At 35.6% G+C, this 18,802-nt stretch overlaps 2 protein-coding genes and 1 non-coding gene across 3 annotated transcripts; 2 read left to right on the plus strand and 1 right to left on the minus strand.

Moving 5' to 3' along the window:
* The first annotated feature begins 1,414 nt into the window (after window positions 1-1,414).
* LOC130719712 (serine/threonine-protein phosphatase 7 long form homolog) lies at window positions 1,415-2,882 on the plus strand. Its single transcript, XM_057570324.1, has 5 exons — window positions 1,415-1,796; window positions 1,907-2,231; window positions 2,342-2,429; window positions 2,511-2,603; window positions 2,670-2,882. The coding sequence occupies exons 1-5, from the start codon at window positions 1,415-1,417 to the stop codon at window positions 2,880-2,882; spliced, it is 1,101 nt and encodes a 366-aa protein (XP_057426307.1).
* A 10,636-nt stretch (window positions 2,883-13,518) lies between these two features.
* LOC130719714 (alpha-(1,4)-fucosyltransferase-like) lies at window positions 13,519-14,648 on the minus strand. The gene is made up of 4 exons (XM_057570325.1): window positions 14,614-14,648; window positions 14,371-14,443; window positions 14,114-14,286; window positions 13,519-14,029 (listed from the first exon to the last, which is right to left on the minus strand). Exons 1-4 carry the CDS (start codon window positions 14,646-14,648, stop codon window positions 13,519-13,521), a joined length of 792 nt encoding a protein of 263 aa, XP_057426308.1.
* A 491-nt stretch (window positions 14,649-15,139) lies between these two features.
* On the plus strand, window positions 15,140-15,222 carry TRNAL-UAA (transfer RNA leucine (anticodon UAA)). Its single transcript has one exon. It is a non-coding gene; the product is annotated as a tRNA-Leu (tRNA).
* Window positions 15,223-18,802: the final 3,580 nt, after the last annotated feature.

The following is an 18,802-nucleotide window of genomic DNA, read 5'->3' on the forward strand; positions in this document are numbered from 1 at the left end:
ATCTTGACAAATTTAAAATTTTTAAATCTGAGAAACTTTTAACATTAAAATTTTAAAAGATTATCCCTAATTATCTAAGATTTACCGAGATTACTCCTTACTAAATTGACCCGACTTTTATTGCAGAGCCAGAGACAATCTTGGCTAATTTGATATTTTTAAATCTTGAAATCGTTTTCATCATCTCTTCAAATTAAGAAAAGTCTCAAGCCTAATTTACTGCATATTTACAGGAATCCCCTGATTTCTCGTTTTATTCTTTCTCATGATCTACAATATAAAAAAAAATATGTCGTGCTTAATCTAGGATTTTACAGATTTAAGATTAGTCAACCAACCTTCCCAAATAGTCCCGTTGGTTCCCAGTTATTTACATGTCCTCCATCTAACCTCACTTCAGATCATAGTACTCCAAATAGCTCGACCGAAGCACGGCTGAAAAGAAAATCCATTATGAAACAGAAAAGATCTTTAGTCAAATCTTCAATTAATATTTATGTCAGACCGTTTGTAATAGAAGACGAAAATGTCCAAAATCCCTTGAAAAATATGTCGAGCCAACCATCAGATAAACAAATAAAATTTGCACAAGCTCGAGCGAATAGTAAGCCGATTTTGAAGCGCAACAGAGAGCATAGGGAAAACCAGAACATGGAAAATATACAACCCGATAGTCCACCAATAGACTCTATTTGTGAAGTTGGTGCCCTCAGCAACGATGAGTACGCTAGGGGTTTGTTCGGTTGGAGAGGGGAAAGTGGGAGGAAAGAAAACACAGAAACCGAGGAATGAATTTAGATTAAAGTGTAGTCCAAATTTATTTCTTGAGATCAAACGAGTTTTTGTTGATCTCAATCAGTCTCAGAAGAGAAGTCTTTTTGTCCACTTTGCTTACGATTTCATACTATTCTATTTCATCTGTTGTTTAATATATTTTTAATAATCAAGGTATTAATTGATGTATCAAATACACACAATACACATATTCCCCGTGCAATGCACGGGTAAATAAACACTAGTATCATTGTGAAATGATGACACAATCACATGATTTGCGAATTGGAGCTTTGTCAGGTTGCAGGGGTTGTCGACATGTGCTTGTCTAACGCTGAAGTCGCAAGAAAAATTGCGGATTGCTGTTCAGGGGGTGCATGGGGAAGGAACGTTTGGCAGGTGAGGGAACACGAGGCATGCATGGCAGGTGGGGGAAAACGAGGCCGTTGAATGGACATGCAATTCGTGATAAAAGTTGCGAATTGCATATCCAATAGTGGCGGTCTGGAGCCCCTATAAATAGACCGCCACTATGTCTATCATTTTGTTCACAACTCTCTTCTCACTCTCAACCTCTTCCCTTTGTTTAACAATCTCATTCAACTCTCATTTCATTCATCCTCAACCTATGTCCAGATAAATGGCCGACCAAGGAGTGGTCAAACTGGGTCCCAAGGATCAAAGTCTGTTGTATTTGCAAAAAGATGGTAAACACGTGTCTATTAGTTCTTGGAACGAACAAAATAGAATTCTGAAAGTGAGAAAATATCGAGATTTTAGACATTTTATTCCTGAGGAAATTGTAGGCCACCTTCGTCAAGCCGGATTTTACGAAGCCGCCTTAGCTGGTTCTCTGAAACTAGACAAAGTGTTGATATCGACCATGGTGGAGCGATGGAGGCCTGAGACACACACGTTCCATATGCCGTTCGGAGAGTGCACTATCACTCTACAGGACGTTGCTCTTCATCTTGGCTTACCATTGATGGGAATGCTGTCACCGGAGTTACTTGGTGTGATTGGTCTGTGCTTGTGGAGGAATTGCTCGAAGTGGTGCCACCCAACAATGCTATCAAAGGAGGTGCCTTGAAGTTGGTTTGGCTACCTGGGCAATTTAATTTTCAAAATCTAGGCGGTGTCGGCCCGATAGAGATTATGTATGTTGCAAGAGCAAACATGTTGCGACTAATTGATACTTTCTTACTCTGTGACCACACCGGTTCACATGTTCCTCTTAGATATCTCATTCTCTTACGAGACTTTGAGGAGACCGCAAAGTATAGTTGGGGATCAGCCGTACTAACACTTCTCTATCATGAGTTGTGTTATGCAACCGGTGTTGAACGTACAGAGATTGACGGGTGTGCTTATTTAATACAATTGTGGACATGGCTAAGGATTCCAGGAACCGACATGATTCCACTACAGTTGGACCCTGGCCTCCCTCTCGCGGCAAGGTATCCACATAATTTTTTAAAAAAATTCATTGGTCATTTCTTTAAATTCGAACTTTACTGTTCATTCATTTGCGGCGAACTTTATTGTTCATTAATTTTTTTCCGCACAGATGGAGGAACCCGGAGGAACCAATAAAGTGGGAAAAGAAGCAAATCGAGTGGTGGCACACCAAATTAGACGATCTGAGATCGAATGACGTGAGTTAACGTTGTATTGATCTCAAAATGTCAACTTTATATTAATTTAACTTCTTCTCCTTCTTGTGTCTGTCTTTGTAGTTTGTGTGGATGTCGTACTCTGATGATGTTCTCAATGCTCTTCCGGAACGTTGTCGAGAAAACATGCATTTATGGAGAATTGTGGTGCCAATGGTAGTGTATCACGTTTCAGAGTGGCATCAACCAGATTGAGTAATGCATCAATTCGGGATGTTTCAGCCTGTACCGAATGCATCATCTCAACAAAATGAAATGCATGATATTTCTTTGAAAGAGAAGGAAAAGCAGAATTGGGTGCATAACATGCGTGGTTTTATACGGCTGTGGTCGGAGAGGCACCAAAGGTTGGCTAACAAACCCGAGGTTAATGGTCATGTTGGGCCAAATGAAGAGTACATAATCTGGTACGACGAGCATTCCATTCTTGGCTGACACGTACAGCTGTAACAAAAGGGCAAATGGTTATGATATTTATGTTGGCTTGATATTTCGACTTCTTTTATCATATACACCTGTCAAGACCAAAATCAATAATTTAATTTCAAATTTTTGAATTACAAAAAGTTATAAATTAATATTACTAAATTTAAAAATTAATATTTAATAATCAGTGATGATGTGATTTTAAAAAACTTAAAATTTATTTAGTAATATGAAAAATCATACATTTAATTTAAAATATCTTGAATTAAGTAATAAGTTTTAATATCATCAGATAAGTTGTAATATAATTTTTTTATCATCAGATAAGTTTTAATATCATCAGATAAATCATTCATCGGGAGCGACAACCACGATTTTTAAACAGTTATATACATGTAAAGACGAAAATTAATTATTTAATTTCAACTTTTTTAATGTTATAAATTTAATAGAGTTCATTATTATATAGGAAAAATAATTTTTCAAATATTGTAATCGTTATTTTCCTTTGTTATGCTTCTTCAAGTCATTTTTACTAATATATAAGGAATAAAAAATTGTATTTAAATAAACTATTGTTACATAATACACACATACGTTTTCTGATGGAGCAAAATAATAATAATAATAATACACACATACATACAATAAAAAAGTATAATGATTTCTTTTTCAAAAAAGTATCCAACACATCATTGAAATTTTCTTCCAAAGATTAATAACATTTAATTACAATTTAAATTACATTTAAGAAATTTCAGATGTCTTTCAAAACAAATGAAATTTTCAGAGTTTAAATTTATGCTATGAGTGCAAATAATGAGATTTAACTTGCTTAACTTTGTACAAGGCCTTTATTTGGTTGGAAATATATAACTTTTTTTTTATTCAAAAGTTGGAAATATATAACTTAAGACAATAAGACCTAAAGAAAATTGAACAAAAATAAAAGAGCCAAGAAAATTATTCTTATTTCTTAAAAGAAAGAAAATTGTAATTCGCACCCCCTTCATTGAATCTTCAGACAGAAAGAAATCTCTTCCTCCGCTGAAATGCTCTCCGTTCTCCAACATGAAGGAAGCATGCTTATCCATCATCTCCACGCGCTGCCCCTTGCGCGAGTGCCTATCCCTCGCCGCCTGGAACTTCCTCTTCTTCTCCCGTGACGCCGCCGATCCCCCTGTTTGGCTGGATTGTTGAGTTGCATGATTAGGAAAGTGCTGCATTGCTTGACAGCTTGAGTATTGTTGAGTTATCTGTTTGTCTTTGTCATTGTATTTGTTGTCACAAGAAAATGTGCTATTGAGTATTGGTATTTAGTTTTAGAAAGCCTCATAAGCATGTAGAGATTCCTTGATATATTTCTAGTTTACCTGGAAATTTATTTTGATGGATATTGAAGACTGTCTTCTTGTGAGAAGCTCAATTACAATGACATCAAACACAGGGAGAGTCCTATACTGTCGTTTGAATTGTAAGGTTAATGTTGCTGCCTAGTTCTTTCACTTTACTCTCAGGTTAATGCTGGGGATATATCATGGCTTCATTTTTTTGAGGGAATCTTTCTTGTTATGTGTTTCTTCTGTTTATGTACTTGAAGTAACTTCGGTTTGTGCCTTATTTAGTTGAAAGAATGCATAAATGATGAATTCAAGGTACTGGTCACTTCCACTTTCACAATTAAGCCTGCTTATGCTTAATGGCTAGCTTCTTTCAACTTTAAAAGTATAAGTAGATACTCATTGCCCAAGCTTGGCCAAGCCATCTTGAGTAACTACGATGCCTTTTTTTCTTTCAGATTGTAAAAGTCATGAGCACCTGGGTTTGATATTGTACTGAATTTATTTGCTCCTGCTCACTTATATGCTTAGTGATCGTTATAACTAGAAGAATCAAAGACATTTGCCACTTACAAATCCTTTTCGTGTTCTGACTGTTTCTCACATCTGCTTACTTAAAATAATATTGTGCTATTAAGATGCTTAATATTCTCAAGCTTAGATGCTTGACATTTTAAGCATAAAAATTAAAAATCAATACCAAAGGTGCTTGATTTAGAAAAAGACAAACAAGTTGCAAATTTTGCAAATGAAGGTATATATCAAGGTGACCCCTAATGTGGACCACTTTTAAAGTGGTCTAATTTTAGACCACTTTTTTTAACCTACTATAACAGGTCAACACATCTTTTTTTAAAGATATTTAATATATGACAAATTTTTAATGATGTTTTTTCTTAAAAAATATAATGTGTTGACCTGCTATACCAAGTCAAAGTAGGTGGTGTAAAATTACACCACCTAAAAATGGTGCATATTAGGTTCTCCCATATATCAAATTGTTGCAAACTAAACCATAATACGTGCATGAGATGCATGGAAAAAAATTTAAGGTTATTTATCTGCATAATTTTACAGTACAGTACAACAATTGAATTTCAATAGGTTGCATAGTAAGTTTCAGATTTTTTTTGGAGTGTGAGTGTTGAGGATGAGAAATTGAATACCTAAAATGTTCATTAAATGAGATAAAATAATATGCTGAGAACAAATCACTCTCAGCTGTGATAATAAAAATCCTTGAGATATAACTAGTTCAATTCACAATAACACAGCACGGCAAAAGTTGCGCAGCAAAAGGGCTCCCCAAAACATCAAGTTTTTCCTAAAGCAACAAAGTCTATGGCAATTCTACAAACCTCCTGTCCCAAAAACCTAGAGGAATATCCAACCGAGGGGATTGCCAAAAGATGGGATAGCTGAAATGAAAAACGCGGGGAAACGCCTCATAATATAGCTGCCTGTTGGTGAAAACTTCACCACCAAAAGCACGGATGACCTCACAAAAAAAATAACCGAAACGTGAATAAGTCATCCCATGAAATATACCTGTAGTAGCTACCTCATAAGCTTGGCAGGAAGCGTAAGTAGTGAGCCGTGGATAATCCCAGAGATGTACCCCGAAGATAGGATCTTGAAAAACGCCTCCCGAATAACAACAGCTCAAAATGACTGTAACATGGAAACACCGAGTTTGTGTGTACATTGCCCAAGCCCTCAATTGTTCACCTATATTAAAAAAAGAGTAGAAATTATTTCATAACTAAAAAAAAAACTAATTAAAAATTGACATATCAAAACATACATAATAAATATTTACTTGAGATAGAGTCAGAGTCATTTATCGAGAGGCCACCATCGTATGCGAGGCCGTGTCCAGCAAAATAAAACAAAAGCACATCAGCAGGGCCCACATGCTGAGTCATGAGATGCATCTCCTGGAGAATGCTAGCAGCCGTGGGAAGATGCTCATCATCATCATCTACTAACTATGAAGAAAATGTCTTCCATGGCAAAATCACATGAGTCAACTAGAGTATCGCCTACAATGTTGAGGTCATTCCATGGACATTGTCGCAAGTCACGTCTCCAATCTATGCCGACTAACAAAGCACTTCTTCTGCCGGCCATGTCACTTGTACAATTACAAAGAGATATTGATATTTGAATTAGAATTAAGAACTATTTTTCAATTAGCAGTTTTGGCGCATAAGAACAGAATCACGACGAGAAGCAATGCGACATTGGCGACGAAGGACAAGAAGTTGTAACCAGATGCGAGACTATGCAAAGGTGAAGCTGGAGCTAAATCTGAAGATTCATACAAATAGATGCTGAGGTGAAGCTAGATCAAAACACAAGTTCAACAAATCCAATGTGTATAAATCAAACTTATGAATGAATGAGTGCAGAATGCAGAAAGTAAGATAGCATAAGAGATAGGCAGATTTCTTTTTTTGGATTCAGACGGAAATTAGTACTTATTTTTTATAACCAAAATGAATTAATAGGGGTGCAAGGGGTTTTCAATCCATTCATAGAATGATGCAGAAAAAGAACTTAGCATTAACCATGTTATTATATGTAGCTAGTATAGTATGACTACTCTTGTATTGCTATTATTCATTGAATTTACACATTAGCATTAACCATGTGATCAATCAAGCAACTGGTTTATATTATCTTTATATTATCTTAATTTCATGAATAAAAAGAAGCAATTGGCCATATGGATTAACTTTCCAACCCTGTAGATGTCATCTTAAATAGAATATAACTTGATTAAAAACAAAACCTCTTTTACCCTTTCCACCAAAAGTAAAGAAAAATATTACAAGCAGCAAATGTATAACAATCAGCACTCTAGCACAACAGGATGAGATGAAATGTTAGAACTGGTAATCTGAATTGCACAGAAAATTCAAGAACAGAATGAGAATTCTCCAGAAAATGGAGAAGAATCTTATTCAGATGAACAGAGAGAGAGATACACGTTTCCTAGAGAGAGAGAACCAACTGAATTCCACAATTCAGTTCCAACAACTCAACTAACCAGAAAACTGCCTAACAAACTCTAACTGACAGCTATTTATAAGCTGTGTTACAATTATTGACTAATTCACTTCCAGTCCCTAATAACTGGATTATTACAAGAGTGACCCCATAACTCACTCACTAACATCAACAGCTTTTCCCTTAGCTGACCTTCTAACATACACATTGACTATAGGCTTTCCCTGGATCCTATCAATACCCCCCTAAAAGAACCACCTTGTCCTCAAGGGGAAATGAAGGAAACTTGGCCAACATAGAGGAAGCCAACTCCCAAGAATTCTCACAAGCGGGAAGGTCCTTCCAAGCCAGGAGCACTTCCAGCTGTCCTTTAGGGTTAATCCTCCAGTCCAACAAATCCTCTGGTTCGACCTCCAACTCATATTCCTCATTCAACATGGGAGGTAGTGGCTGAGGTTGCTGTGTGGGTTGTATAGCTTGTTTTAACAGAGAAACATGGAAAACTGGGTGAATTTTTGCATGATCTGGTAGAGCTAATTTGTAAGCAACCTCCCCAATTTTCTCAAGGATTTGATAAGGGCCATAATACCTTGCTGCCAGCTTGGCATAAGGTCGGTGAGCCAGGGATTTCAACTTGTAGGGCTGTAACTTGAGATATACCCAATCATTCCCAGCAAAAGAAATATACCTCCTATGCTTATTTGCTTGGAATTTCATCTGATCCTGAGCTTTCAGCAAATGTTGTTGAAGAACTCCCAACAACTCATCTCTGTCCCTCATCAATTGGTTGACATCTGCAATCTTGGAGGGTATCACACAACCCTTAATTAGCACAGGGGGTTCCCTGCCATATAAAGCCTGAAATGGAGTCATGCCTGCTGAAATGTGGAAGGTGGTATTGTACCAATACTCTGCCCACAACAAACCTTCCAGCCACCTCTTAGGATTTGGTCCCACAAAACACCTGAGATAAGTTTCCAAACACCTATTTACCACCTCAGTTTGGCCATCATTTTGAGGGTGGTATGAGGTACTAAACTTCAGTAAAGTGCCAGCCAGTTTGAATAATTCCCTCCAAAAATTGCTAAGAAAAATAGGGTCTCTATCAGTCACAATAGTAGAGGGGAAGCCATGCAATCTGATGATCTCCTTAGTGAAAACCAGAGCTACATCCTTGGCTGTGAAAGGATGACCCAAAACCAAGAAGTGAGCATATTTAGTGAGCCTATCAACCACCACCAGAATTGTATCCTTGGCATTTACTCTTGGGAGACCAGTCACAAAGTCCATAGAAATGTCCTGCCAAACTTGAGAAGGTATTGGTAAGGGTTGCAAAAGACCTGCTGGAGATAATGTAGAATACTTGCTTTTCTGGCACACATCACATTCAGCAATAAATTGTTGTATATCCTTCTTCATGCCTCTCCAATAGAAAAAACTGACAATTCTTTTATAAGTTCTGAACAGCCCTGAATGCCCTCCAATTGGAGTTGTGTGACATTCAGAAATAAGGATGGGAATCCTATTAGATGTTCTGGACAAAACCAACTTCCCTTGGAACCTCAACACCCCTTGCTTGAGCTCATAGCCCGGGTGGGAAGTAGAAGATAAGAGAAGATCTTGCTTGATCTTCAACAGTTCTGCATCTTGATCCACCTCTTGTATCCATTCCTCAGCTTCCTCACTATTAATAAGGGACAAGGCAGAATACATATCCCTTCTAGAGAGAGCATCAGCTACCTTATTCTCATTTCCAGGTTTATACTGAATCTCAAAGTCAAGGCCAATCAATTTGACAGCCCACTTGAACTGATCATCAGTGAATAGCCTCTGATCTGTCAAAAATTTTAAGCTTCTTTGATCAGTTTTAATGACAAAATGCCTGCCCATAAGATAGTGTTTCCACCTCTGGACTGCCTGTACTAAGGCCATGAGTTCCCTCCCATAAACCGATTTCTGCTGTGCTCTTAAGGACAGCCCTTTACTCCAAAATGCCAAAGGTTTGCCCTCTTGCATTAACACAACCCCCAACCCCTTACTTGAAGCATCTGTCTCAACAACAAACTGCTTGGAGAAATCTGGAACAGCAAGCAAAGGAAGGTCTACCGTAGCAGTCTCACTCCATTGGAAGCTATCTTTCTTAGTTAAATCAGTCAATGGCTTGGCTAATTTTCCATAATCTCTGACAAACTTTCTGTAATATCCAGTTAATCCCAGAAATCCCCTCAACCCTTTGATGTCTTTAGGGATAGGCCACTGCTGCATGGCTGCAACTTTTTTCTGATCTGCAGCTACTCCCTGTCCTGAGATAAAGTGGCCCAAATACTCCAGACTTTGTTGACCAAAACAGCACTTTTTCTTGTTAGCCTTCAAAGAATTTTCTTCCAGTACTGTTAACACTTGGTTCAAATGGCCAACATGGTCATGAATGTCTTGGCTGTAGACCAAGATATCATCAAAGAAGACCAATGCAAACCTCCTTAGGAATGGCTTCAAAACTGTATTCATAAGAGCCTGAAAAGTAGAGGGCGCATTAGTTAGGCCAAAAGGCATAACAAGGAACTCATAGTGGCCCTCATGTGTGCTAAATGCTGTTTTCTCCACATCCTCAGTCCTCATTCGAATCTGGTGGTATCCAGACTTGAGGTCCGACTTAGAAAATATTTTTGCTCCCCCAATCTCATCTAGTAACTCCTCTATGATAGGGATAGGGAACTTGTTAGGTATGGTTATCTTATTCAAAGCCCTATAGTCTACACAAAATCTCCAGCCTCCATCTTTCTTTTTGACCAAGATAATAGGACTTGAATATGGGCTTATGCTTGGTCTGATTACTCCAGCTTGCAGCATGTCTCCCACCAATTTTTCAACCTCAGATTTCTGGAAATGTGGGCACTTGTATGGCCTTAAATTTGGAATCTCAGCCCCTTCCTTCAAGTGGATAGCATGGTCATGAGATCTTGAAGGGGGTAGTCCCTTAGGGTCATGGAAGAGTTCATCAAATTGCTGTAGGACCCCTAACAATTCCTCTGGTACTGTAATCTCTGGTCTAATGTCTTCCCCTGCATTTGTACAATGGAGGAGTAGGCCCTCTTTCTCTGTTTTCAGAACTTGCATGAAAGCTGCCAATGACAATTGTGTCTTGGTGAGTGATGGATCCCCTGAAATTGTTATCCTTTCATCTCCTTGCTTTATGGACAGTACTAATTTTCCAAAGTCAGCCTTCACCTCTCCCAAACTGGCCAACCAGTCAAGACCAAGGACTATATCCACTCCTTGAAGGTTGAACAAATAGAAATTCTGGGAAATTTCTATTCTTTGTACAGTGAGTGATAACCCCTCACATTTGCCCTGGCAAGCAACCTTGTATCCATCTCCAACCTCTACTGTGTATCTCGGAGTGTTAGTCACTGTAAGTGCCAGCTTAGGAATCAGTTCCTCAGCTATAAAATTGTGAGAGGCTTCACAATCAATCATGACTACCACTGGTTTTCCTTTCATCTGTCCAGCAATCTTCCAAGACTTAGCAGTGGTTAGACCAGCCATGGAATACAGGGATAATTGCAGGGAATTGAAGTGCTCAACTTCTTCTTCCTTATCATCCCCTTCATCCACTTCTTCTTCACCAAGAAGGATCATTTTCATCTGTTTGTTTTTACACCTGTGTTCCCTGCTATAAGGTTCATCACACCTAAAGCATAATCTCTTGTCTCTCTTCTCCCTCATTTCAGCACTTGTGAGATGTTTGTAATCCCCACTTCTGAAAGTGGTTGTTGCACCCACACCACCAGACACACTACTTCCTACAGTAGGCTCTGTTTTCTTATCCCCATTTCCCTTGGCATCAATGGTAACTACCTTGTTATAAGAGTTACTTCTACTATAACTATTGGGCCTTGTATAGCTAGGATAACTAGATTTATTCAACACTAAATTTTTCTGCTCAATCATAAGAGATTTCTGAATAACAGCAGTTAAGGTAGGTAATTCATAAAGCTTTACCTCCATTTTGACCTCTTCTTTCAGACCATTCAGAAAAATTCCCTTTGCAAAGTCTTGATCAATCTCCTTCAAAGCTCCCACGTACTTCTCAAACTCTTCAACAAATGCCTCCACAGTTCCAGTTTGCTTCAGAGATAGCAATAGCTCCAATGGATTATGTACCATAGCAGGTTGGAAACGCCTAATCACTGCTAATTTGAACCCTTCCCATGTTGGATTGGGATTGCACCTCTCCCACCATTGAAACCAGCTAAGAGCTTTTCCTTCCAATGCTAGCAATGTGGCTTGCATTCTATCTTCCTCAGACACTCCTCTCAAAGCAAAATACCTCTCCAATTTGTGAGTCCAACCATAGGCATCATCACCTCCGAAAATTGGAATCTCCAATTTCCTCCATCTGTTGCTTCCCTTGTCACGTTCTGGATTGGGATCAATTCCTGTTTCACTTCCCAATTCGCGAGTTAGGGTTTCATCCACAGGAGAAATCCCCAATTTCGTTAGCACTGCAAAGAGAGAATCTTCAATTCTCTTAGCTCTGGTCGCATTTTCCTCAATCGCATCCTCCATGCGCTTGGTTCTGGCTTCATTCAATTCCATGCGAGTTCGAAGCTCCTCCTTCTCAGGATTTCCATCATCGCTCCCCTGAGCAATTGCGCGAGTGGTCACCATGCTTGAACCTTCAACGAGTTGCGGAATCTTCAGCAGAAGCGAAATCAGGGCACCTAGATCGGTGCTCTGATACCAGTGTTAGAACTGGTAATCTGAATTGCACAGAAAATTCAAGAACAGAATGAGAATTCTCCAGAAAATGGAGAAGAATCTTATTCAGATGAACAGAGAGAAAGATACACGTTTCCTAGAGAGAGAGAGAACCAACTGAATTCCACAATTCAGTTCCAACAACTCAACTAACCAGAAAACTGCCTAACAAACTCTAACTGACAGCTATTTATAAGCTGTGTTACAATTATTGACTAATTCACTTCCTGTCCCTAATAACTGGATTATTACAAGAGTGACCCCATAACTCACTCACTAACATCAACAGCTTTTCCCTTAGCTGACCTTCTAACATACACATTGACTATAGGCTTTCCCTGGATCCTATCATGAAACGAGTAATTGGTTTTCATCCATTGAAGCAACCGTATTTAGCTTTTTAGAAGAAAAAAAATGATACTCATGAACACAAGCGTTATTATTCTGAATCAATTCCTTGGATCCCTCTAATTGAACATAACACAGATGCAAACTCATTAATCAATCAAATTCTTACTTGCGTGAGTTGCGTACTTCTTGCTTTCTCTTTTCAATGCATTCCCTCAGAGCTTGTACTTCTGCCAAAGGTTCCAACAATGGTTAATCTCAACACAAGCATGGAATTGTAAACTTTCTAGAGAAAAAAATTTAGACTTTTACAAAAGAAAATTCACCAAATCAATAAACAGTTATCAAGATTCCAATTTTTGCTTTGGTGGGGTATTACAATCGTCAAGAGCACTATGAAATCATTCCAAATAGAACATGGTCTCATGATTCAAGAATTAGACTGGTGAACCAGATTCCATGACGATTTAGGGACACCAAATTGGACTTTTATCCACTACATAGCCTACAAATTAAAACCTTGATGTCCACAATAGCATCAGAATGTCCTCATTAATTAAGCCAACGGATAACATCCTAGATGAAAAGACTATATAATACACTTGAAGGTTTAGTCCTTTCTTCATATGGAGTGTTTCATCAAACTTCTACAAGCACAAAAGTAAATTGATACTACTGTTTTAGTTACCTTGCCATAAAACAGTAGTATCACGATAGGCCTAGGAAAACATCAATCAGAATTATGCCTACAGTATAAGGAGCCAAACATGGAAAAATCAAGCTAAATTCCAAATGGAAAACAGCCCTATTATGCAGAAAGCATACATAACAGAATTATTAACCAACCTGCTACCAATCTGAATTTAATTAATCACTACTAAGATGGTGTGAATCATGCACATTCGAGAAATGTCATATTCCTTAATGCAATAAGATCAACTCGGATTTATATATAGGGTTTGGAATCATGTATATGAAGTATATAGATATATATAGCCAATGCAGAGGATTGTTTATCTAGGAAAATTCATCATCTAATACAGTATTCTTATACATTTCTCAACTATTCTACTTACTTAAACCACTTTTTTGGACCTCTACGGCTCCACCTAATTACTCAAACTGTTAGATGGATAGTTCCTTGACAAAGAACCAAAACACTTCATCAAAAGACGATCAACAAATTAATCTTTAGGAATAGAAAAATCAAGTTTTAACAAGAAAACAAGCACTCCACACCTTCGCCATGCATGGTATTCTGCATAGGCAACTGGATCATTAGCCACCGCCTTCATGTATGAAGCCAATTCTTCCAACGTCCTGAACTTTGTACCATCTATAATTGAATGTGGAGGAACAAAATCCATGACGTTTGGTGCACCGAAATAGATAGGAACTGCACCATAATCCAAGGCATAATATAACTTCTCCGTCACGTAACTCTCAGTAAAAGTGTTCTCTATTGCAAGGACAAACTTGTAGTGAGACATGGCACAATGCAAATGATCCCACCACTTTGGCGTAGCATTGGCATCCGTTGCACACTCAGGATAAAGAGAAATAGCCATGCCTTTACCACCGACATTGTTTAGGCACCTGCCGAATGAGTGATGCGGCAGCAAGCTAAGGAGTCTCTTGGCAAGTTCATTCCTTTGACGAAGGCACCGTGATGAAGACCAATAAACAAGTATATCATGTAAATAATAGATGGGGTTAGGTTACAATGAGTTCCTTCTTTTGTTATCTGTCATTTAAAATTCTCTTAATGAATTACTTACACTACCTTTGGTATTGGAGACGTGATAGTTTCGACCATTGTGAAACACAGCACCAGCATAGGTTGACTGTACATCATCTTCAGCATGATAACTAATATATATATCCTCTCGACCTGATCTCTTTCGGCCAGCTTCGAGATCCATGTAAGCACGAAGTGGTTTTCCCACACGTCTCTGAAATTCAAAAAGAAAATAAAAACATAAAAAAGTGGCCAAATGCAATGTAAATTACCAGCCAAAAAGTCTTGAAAGCCTAACATGCATTCTGCAAGAACCATGCATGAGAAGCATTTTATAAGGGTACACAATAAAAGCACCATTGAGTACAAACCTAAGTAGATAGTGGGATTTTGAACAGTTTTAAAATAAGGAAGTGCTTATAAATCTGTTGTACAAAATTTCCCCTGATATTATTAAGGAAGACATCTAAGATGGAACAAATAATTGTGTCAAGCTAATGAACTCAGGATTGACGGTGGATATCGTAAGCAAGTTACAAACCATGTGTGAACACCTAAAGGCTCAAAATTATACATGTCTTGAACTATATGAGGTAGTGCAGATATATGCAACATTCACACTGCCAAATAACTGTCTTGTTTGAAGAAAAATGGACCCAATCACAATAAAGCTAATAACATTAATTTTAAGAAAACAACAGGACATTAACACCAACAGATTCTTTTGTCATCCGTGACTGGTTAAGCTGTAATAAATTAAGAAGAAATTTAACTTGCCATGTTATAAATTTAAAACTAATTTAGAAGATGAAAGCCGTGGAAAAGGAGAAGGTATTGTTAGAGCTGGATGATACATGTTATAAATTTAAAACTAATTTAGAAGATAATGTGTCAAATTTGTGTGATGCAATCTTACATCATTTGGAATTGAAAGGGTAATGCACCTGAACCAATTTCTATAATGCTATCTTGCCCCTCTTTTTACCATCCAAGCCTTAATATTTTGGAAGTAACAAGAGACAAAACCTATAAGCTAATAATTAATTTGCCAACAAATATATCACCTAGCTGGTTTGCCCGAGAGGTTAAGGGGGAAGACTTAAGATCTTCTGCACATAAGTGCGCGTGGGTTCGAACCCCACAGCCAGCACTTTTTCTTTTCTTTTATACACAAATCAAATAACCTATTATTTTTCGTTTTAAGGAAATAGATATATGATTTTGGAATATAAGAATTAGTAATTAAAGTTGTTAGAAAAATAAAAAGGAAACAATTTTGAAATTGAATTATAAATCCAGTAATACTTTTTTTTGACGGGAATCCAGTAATACTTGAAATAGATTTGAGTTCAAAAAAAAAATATAGATTTAAATTTTTAACCAATTATTTTTTTAAGTATAGAATAAAGAAATATGGTTTCAGTCAAAAAAAAATGGTAAAAATATTTTGATTTTACAAAAAAAAACTATTGTGGAAAATACAATTATTATTTTAGTCTAAATGATTACATGTGCTCTTGAATTTTTAATTATAGTTCAGGGAAATTAATTAGAAAAGTAAAAAGGAATTTTTTTGAAATTGAATTATAAATTCAGTAATACTTGAAATAGATTTTTAAATTTTGAAGTATACAATAAATGAAATATGCTAAAAAAAATTGATTTTACAAAAAAAACTATTGTAAAAAAATACAATTAGTAACTACATCAAAAAAAAATTATTCATCATTAGTAATGAATTTTGCTTTGATTAGTAAAGAATTTTGATAGAAAATAACAAGGAAACAATAAGAAAATTTAATAAATTCAATTTACTTTTAATATTTTTCTTGGTTACAGAGAAAGTATAATTTACTTGTAATATAATGTTTCTTACTAAATTTGTAGTTACTAGTGCTTTTTTACCCGCGCGTTGCACGGGGAATATGTCTATTGTATTTGATACATCGATTCATATTTTAAATTATAAATATTTAAGATGCTAAGAATGTAAGAATAATCATAATAAAGATGTAGATATTTAAAGAGCACAAATTTTGAAAAACACAGAAGTTAATAAACCAAAAGCTTTAATTTTTGCATATGTGAGGTATAACTGAATTTTGTTTGTGAAGATGTATACTCGTGTTGCATAAAGGGTAATGCTTTTGTGTTTTAGATATATAACAATACATAAATATATAATTATATTTTAAATTATTAAAAATACACTTAAGTTATAGAAAATGAATTTTATTTTTTTTTAACTCGTACAAATTTTCATTTTCATGTAAAATGTTTCTCCCCGTGAGATCTCGTAACTCTAATTTGTTAGCACTAATAAATTCAGGTCATAATTTTATAGTACATATGTATTAATATTTTGTATTCCTCTTACTTTTCTTGTTATCAAATTATTATAGTTATATACTTATATAAATATACACTCTTAAAATTTTGAAAATAATACTAAAGTTAATTATATTAAATTTATTCTATTAAAATAATATCAATTAATTAGTTTAGAATATAATGATTGTATAAAAAAAGTATAATGATACTTTTTATATAAAACAAAATCTCACGTAGATAGCATTATAGTACTTTAAAATTAAAACATACAATTGAAAATTATACGCAAATACAAACAACAACCGCTTTTAGGTTTCAGAGCAGACTTAAATGCAAATCATCTTACTCAATGGATTCTCATTTATCAGAGAAACAAAATCTTATAAATTTCATAAATCAATATAGAAGGGGAAATTCTAGTGTTTTTTACCCGCGCGTTGCACGGGGAATATGTCTATCGTATTTGATACATCAATCAATTATTTGATTATTTAAAATATATTAAACAACATATGAAATAGAAGGGTCTCAAATGCTAAGCAAAGTGGACCAAAAGACTTGTCATCTAAGCCTGATTGAGATCAAGATGAAATCGTTTTACATTCTTCATGAACATGAAAACAATGACACAAATAATAGATATAAGGAATCACCAATAAAGCAAACGATAAACACATATTATGGGAAAAAAAGTATGTGATAGTAAAACTAATCAGGATTGTAAAAGATAAATCATAAAGTATGACATCATTTTGTGTTTATACCAAGTCATCCAAGTTTGAGTCAATATTGCAAGGTACCTACAAAATTTATGAAATATATCGGAATTTTTTTTTTGGTTTGTTTGCTCTGTCCTGTTTTCTTTCCGGCATTTTCTAGGTTTTCCTATCTTTCTGTCTTTGGGTTTCTTCTGTTTGGTTTTTGTCTGGCTCGATCTTTGGGTGTACTTTCGGGTTTTTTCCGCCGGTGTTGGTTGGTTTGTATTTCCTGCTTAAGAGTTTGCTCTCAAGCCTTTTGATATATTATATATATATATATATATATTTATCTTTCAAAAAAAAGTTTGACTTTTTTATTAGTAGTTTGTCAACACTACTTTAGTTGCATATAATAATAAAATGTGTAAGAAATATATATTGATTCGTCTACTTGAAATTTGTCTTCTAAAGGAGAAGAGCCGAAATATATAGGGAGTTTATGATCTTTTATAGTATATCAAGTAACAATTTTGTGTCTAAGGGTGACGACTGTCCTATTACCACAATGTGATTCCACCCTTAGTACATTCATTAAAAAATTATTCTTTTTTTGAAAATGGAAGAAATAGCACGTGATTCTTTTTCAAAAAATTCAACGTGTCAATACATTAGATAACAACTGTGATTCTGTTACATATTTAATTTTAAAAATAAAGTGACTATTAAACAATAGATGAAATAGAAGAGTCTGAAATACTAAGGAAAGTGGACAAAAAAGAATCACCAATACAGTAGATGATAAATACATATTAATCATGGAAAAAAAAGAACGTGATAGTAGCACAAATCTGAATTGTGAAAGATAAATCATAAAGTATGACCTCATTTTTTTTATTTCAAGTCATCCATGTTTGAGCCAATATTGCAGGGTGCCTACAAAATTTAAGATATATATCAGACTTTGTACATACTTGTTTTAATCAATAAAGAATTATTTCATTGTAAGGGAAAATAGAACGAACCTTAAACCGACAATAATATTTTTGCATCAGATGTTCATCAACTTATAAGATGTCATAGACATCATGTTAACAATGAAATAAAGTTAGGTCACTTAGAAGTCAGTTTGTATTAAAAAAACTATTAAGATAAAAAATTAAACTAACCACTCATATGTTCTCAAAAACTTCTTGGTAAACAACATTGCGCTTGGAGTTTGAAACTACCCCTTGTTTATCCCCTAGTGTTTTTTATCCGTGCGTTGCACGGCAAATTGATTGTTGGAGTTGACATTAATAAAAAATATAACAAAATGTGACGAGTATAGAGAAATACGTGTGGTATAGAGTAAATTATATAAGTTGTTTGTATGAGAGCTGTGATAGTAGAGAAAGAATGACGTAGATTCTCTCCCATCGTTGGGTTAAATAGAGAATAAGAGAGGGAATTAGTTTGCCATGAATCGACATTTAAATAAAAATAAAAATATCAAAATATAAAAACAATGATAGGCTTAATAAATTAATAAGATTACTCCCTCCCAATAACAAAAAAAATTAATAAGATTACAATTGGAAAGCTAAAAAAAATTGATCAAACTTTGTTCTATGTCTACTCAAAATGAGAAGATTGAAAAAATACATTGGACCCACAAAATCTGCCCCTTTTATCTCTCATCCCTTGCCAATCAAACACACTAAC

This window comes from Lotus japonicus, chromosome 5, assembly GCF_012489685.1.
Source record: "Lotus japonicus ecotype B-129 chromosome 5, LjGifu_v1.2".
NCBI lineage: Eukaryota > Viridiplantae > Streptophyta > Magnoliopsida > Fabales > Fabaceae > Lotus > Lotus japonicus.

Coding starts and splice junctions, on each gene's coding strand:
- LOC130719712 (XM_057570324.1), top strand. CDS start 1,415: ATGGCCGACCAAGGAGTGGTCAAACTGGGTCCCAAGGATCAAAGTCTG. Junction 1,797..1,906: donor GGAGTTACTTGGTGTGATTG/GTCTGTGCTTGT, acceptor TTCAAAATCTAG/GCGGTGTCGGCCCGATAGAG. Junction 2,232..2,341: donor GGCCTCCCTCTCGCGGCAAG/GTATCCACATAA, acceptor TTTTCCGCACAG/ATGGAGGAACCCGGAGGAAC.
- LOC130719714 (XM_057570325.1), bottom strand. CDS start 14,648: ATGTATAATTTTGAGCCTTTAGGTGTTCACACATG. Junction 14,287..14,370: donor ATGGTTCTTGCAGAATGCAT/GTTAGGCTTTCA, acceptor TTTGAATTTCAG/AGACGTGTGGGAAAACCACT. Junction 14,030..14,113: donor GTCTCCAATACCAAAGGTAG/TGTAAGTAATTC, acceptor CTATTATTTACA/TGATATACTTGTTTATTGGT.